Genomic DNA, 4,301 nt, shown 5'->3' with positions numbered 1-4,301 from the left:
CTGTCTGTCCTTTCTAAAAACTGTATAGCCCTCAATGTTTCGATGTTTAGTTCCCACCCTTGGTCATCTTGGAGCCATGTTTCTGTAATCCCAACTATATCATATCCCTCTACATCTATCTGCGCAAATAATTCATGCATTTTACCTTGAATGAACAGACATTTCATTCACTCTGAGGTAAATATATCTTGTTTTAAGTAAGGAGCTTAAATCTATGCTCAATATTCCAGGTTAAACTCAATGTGTACTTTGTGGAAAATGAAAGCGGTTTTAGAATAGAGGCCGGGATTCTCCGGCCATTCATTGGCTGCAGGCTTCTCTGGTCCCACTGGCAGGGTACCAGTGTTGTGGGCTGGCTTCAATGGGAATTCCCATTGACTCCGGCGGGAGCAGATAATCCCGCTGCCAGTGAATGGCGCTCTGCCTCCTGCTGCCGAAAAAACACTTGGCTAGAGGCCCGGAGAATCCCGCCCAGAGTTAAGCAACATCTCACTGTTCAGTGTCCACAAAGGGAACAAAACCTAGTTTTCAGGTTCATCAGTTTTTTCAAAAGCAATGTACATGAGCCCACGTGTGTTATACAAAGCGATACGAAATAACTCTCCAAAGTTTTGATTGTCCTGTTTTAAGTCCTTCTGGAATTGAACCACGCGATTTTCAATTTCGTCTTCATCAGCTTCCCCGTCAAAAGCCCTGGAACAGAATTAATAGAGGAATTTAATTTTTATTCGTCCTGACAAAACCAGTTTGGAAACCAAGTTGGTTGTCAGGACAACATGAACAGGAGTTGACCATTCAGCCCATTGAGCCGCCTCCACCATTCAGTTAGTCCACAGCTGTAGTGACAACATAGAGAAGCTCACCAAATGGACAGACAAGTGACAGATAGAGTTTAATACAGAGAAATGTGGGGTGATGCATTTTAGAAGGAGGTAAAGGGAGAGTCAATACAGACTTTATGTCCCAATTCAACAGAGCCAGGGGACCTCAGGATGTATTGCTCTTTGAAGGTGGCAGCAGTAATTGGAAAACTGTCAATAAAGCATCTGGGGCGAGATTCTCCCAAAACGGGAGAAATCGTAAAGCTGCCGTAAAACCCGGGCGGGTTTTACGGCAGCGCGCCCCTTCCCGACGGGGGTCCGATTCTGGTCCCCGGTCGGGGCTAGCAGCCCGACGCCGTAGGCTCCGGCAAGACGGGCTTAACGAAAATCGTTAAGCCCGCTTACCAGAGTTAGCGCCGGCTGACGCGTCATATGACGTCAGCCGCGCATGCGCAGTTTGGAAGACTCCAACCCGCGCATGCGCGGGTGACGTCATCGCGTTTTTGCGCGAAACCCGCGCATGCGCGGGCCGGGTTGCCCCTCAGCCGCCCCGCGAATGGATACTGCGGGGCGGCGGAAGGACAAGTAGTGCGCGGGCATCGGGCCCGCTGCCCGCGATCGGTGGGCACCGATCGCGGGCCCATGGCACCCTTGGCACGGCCGTGGTACTGCCGTGCCAATCGGTGCCATGGTTATAAAAAGCGAGTTGGTGACGCCGTTTTTACGAACGGCAAGACCAGGTGTGTTTGCCGTTCGTGAAAACGGCGGAAAGGGCTGGGACTTCGGCCCATCTAACAGCTGTGAATCGCTGCCGGCCGTAAAAAAACGGCGGCAGCGATTCGGGTCGGGACTTCGGCGGGGGGGCGGGAGAATAGCGGGAGGGCGGGAAAAATGTCGGGAAGGCCCTCCCGCTATTCTCCCACCCGTCGTGGGGGGCGGAGAATTTCGCCCCTGGTTTCCCTGTCATATAGGTTGTGATGATATGAAGACACCAATCTCTTATATGGGTGACATTGTCCATGGGAGGTGGGGGTGGGTGGGCCTGAAGCTCACTTAGAGATCAGGGTACCCTTTCAAAATGGCGCCACAATCTCTGAGGAGCCGGTCTCACCGGCAGGTTCAGCTCGAAGTGTGGGCTAGACCGGCGGAAAACTTCTCAAGGAATGAAAAAATGACAAGAAGATATCGGAGCAGAATTAGGCTATTCGGCCCATCGAATCTGGCCCGCCATTCAATTCTGGCCGATGCGTTCCTCATGCCCATTCTCCTGCCTTCCCCCCATAACTGCTAATCTCCTTATTAATCCATAAATTCCCTTATTAATCGAGAACCCCTGATTTGTGCTTCAGGTGCTGTAACCTACAGGGCTGCAGACCCAGAACTGGAAGGTGGAATTAGCAGAATCGTTCTATTCTACAACATAAGAACGAGGAGCAGAAATAGGCAATTTAACCTCTCCAGTCTGCTCCACCGTTCAATATAATCATGGCTGATTTCATCATGGCCTTAACTCTCCCATTCTCACTGACCCTGAAACCCATTATGAATTAAAAATCAGTCTAACACCTCTGTAAATTTAATCATTGTCCCAGCATCCGCTGCACTCTGTGGTAGCGAATTCCACAGATTCATGACTCTTTGGGAGAAGAAGTTTCTCCTCATCTGTTTTAGACGATCGCTTATCCTGAGACTGTGACCTCTTGTTCTAGAATGCTCCACAAATGGAAGCATCCGCTACACATGTACTTTATTCATATATATTCATCAATCATTAAAGTGGCCATAGTCCTTGATGACCATGGGCTGCTTTCCCCTTTGAGGGGGAGAGCTGCCTGGTGGTGATTTAACCTGAGGGTCACCACACCTCTGGAGGGGGGGCAAGGGTGGGGTCTTCATGAATAATCTCAGCCAGTAGGGGCTTTGAACCCACACTGCTGGCCTTGCTCTGCAACACAAACCAGCTGTCCCGCCAAGTGAGCTGAACTGGTTCCCATATCATTTTTCGACCTTAATTTGATCCCCCTCATTCTTCTAAACGTATAGGCCTAAACTGCTCAATCTGTCTTCATAAGATAGATCCCTCGGGTGGCATTCTCTGTCCAGCGTCCAGTGACACCGGGATCATGAATCACAATCGGGCGGAGAATCGTGTGTCAGCTGAAATCGAGGCCGGCGCCTGGCGCCAGCGGAATGTCGTGCTCCAGTGCCTCGGCAGCAGCGTGAACGTATTCCAGGCTGCACACCAGCGCGGACACGCAAATTATAAGTGAACACGTTGGCCTATCATTAACCGCCATGATCCGGAATTCTCCGCGCCTCCCGCAATGCTCCGCCTCTGTCAGGAGAAATTACCAACGGCGCGATTCACTTGTGGTATTTCAAATGGGAAACAATCACCATGGCTGCTGAGGGAGGTAGAGTTGGTAAGTTATCACTAAGGAGGGAGTGATGGGCAAGCTAATGGGGCTAAAGGCAGACAAGTCTCCTGGCCCTGATGGAATGCATCCCAGAGTGCTAAAAGAGATGGCTAGGGAAATTGCAGATGCACTAGTGATAATTACCGAAATTCACTAGACTCTGGGGTGGTCCCGGTGGATTGGAAATTAGCAAATGTGACGCCACTGTTTAAAAAAGGAGGTAGGCAGAAAGCAGGAAATTATAGGCCAGTGAGCTTAACTTCGGTAGTAGGGAAGATGCTGGAATCTATCATCAAGGAAGAAATTGCGAGGCATCTGGATAGAAATTGTCCCATTGGGCAGACGCAGCATGGGTTCATAAAAGGCAGGTCATGCCTAACTAATTTAGTGGAATTTTTTGAGAGCATTACCAGTGCAGTAGATAACGGGGAGCCAATGGATGTGGTATATCTGGATTTCCAGAAAGCCTTTGACAAGGTGCCACACAAAAGGTTGCTGCATAAGATAAAGATGCATGGCATTAACGGTAAAGTAGTAGCATGGATAGAGGATTGGTTAATTAATAGAAAGTAAAGAGTTGGGATAAATGGGTGTTTCTCTGGTTGGCAATCAGTAGCTAGTGGTGTCCCTCAGGGATCCGTGTTGGGCCCCAATTGTTCACAATTTACATTGATGATTTGGAGTTGGGGACCAAGGGCAATGTGTCCAAGTTTGCAGATGACACTAAGATGAGTGGTAAAGCGAAAATGCAGAGGATACTGGAAGTCTGCAGAGGGATTTGGATAGGTTAAGTGAATGGGCTCGGGTCTGGCAGATGGAATACAATGTTGACAAATGTGAGGTTATCCATTTTGGTAGGAATAACAGCAACGGGATTATTATTTAAACGATAAAATATTAAAGCATGCCGCTGTTCAGAGAGACTTGGGTGTGCTAGTGCATGAGTCACAGAAGGTTGGTTTACAGGTGCAACAGGTGATTAAGAAGGCAAATGGAATTTTGTCCTTCATTGCTCGAGGGATGGAGTTTAAGACTAGGGAGGTTATGTTGCAATTGTATAAGG

The 4,301-nt window shown here is 48.9% G+C and overlaps 1 protein-coding gene across 1 annotated transcript in view; it reads right to left on the bottom strand.

The window, feature by feature from the left end:
* Window positions 1–393: 393 nt before the first annotated feature.
* LOC119967024 overlaps window positions 394–4,301 on the bottom strand; it is an 18,126-nt gene continuing 14,218 nt past the window's right edge. Inside the window, exon 4 of the mRNA XM_038799027.1 lies at window positions 394–693. Within this exon, the coding sequence (XP_038654955.1) occupies window positions 522–693 (172 nt within the window). The 3' untranslated portion in view covers window positions 394–521. The remainder of the gene's footprint in view (window positions 694–4,301) is intronic.

This window comes from Scyliorhinus canicula, chromosome 6, assembly GCF_902713615.1.
Source record: "Scyliorhinus canicula chromosome 6, sScyCan1.1, whole genome shotgun sequence".
Taxonomy (NCBI): domain Eukaryota; kingdom Metazoa; phylum Chordata; class Chondrichthyes; order Carcharhiniformes; family Scyliorhinidae; genus Scyliorhinus; species Scyliorhinus canicula.
The sequence above is the reverse complement of the archived record's forward strand: the minus strand, read 5'-3'. Positions and strand labels throughout refer to the sequence as shown.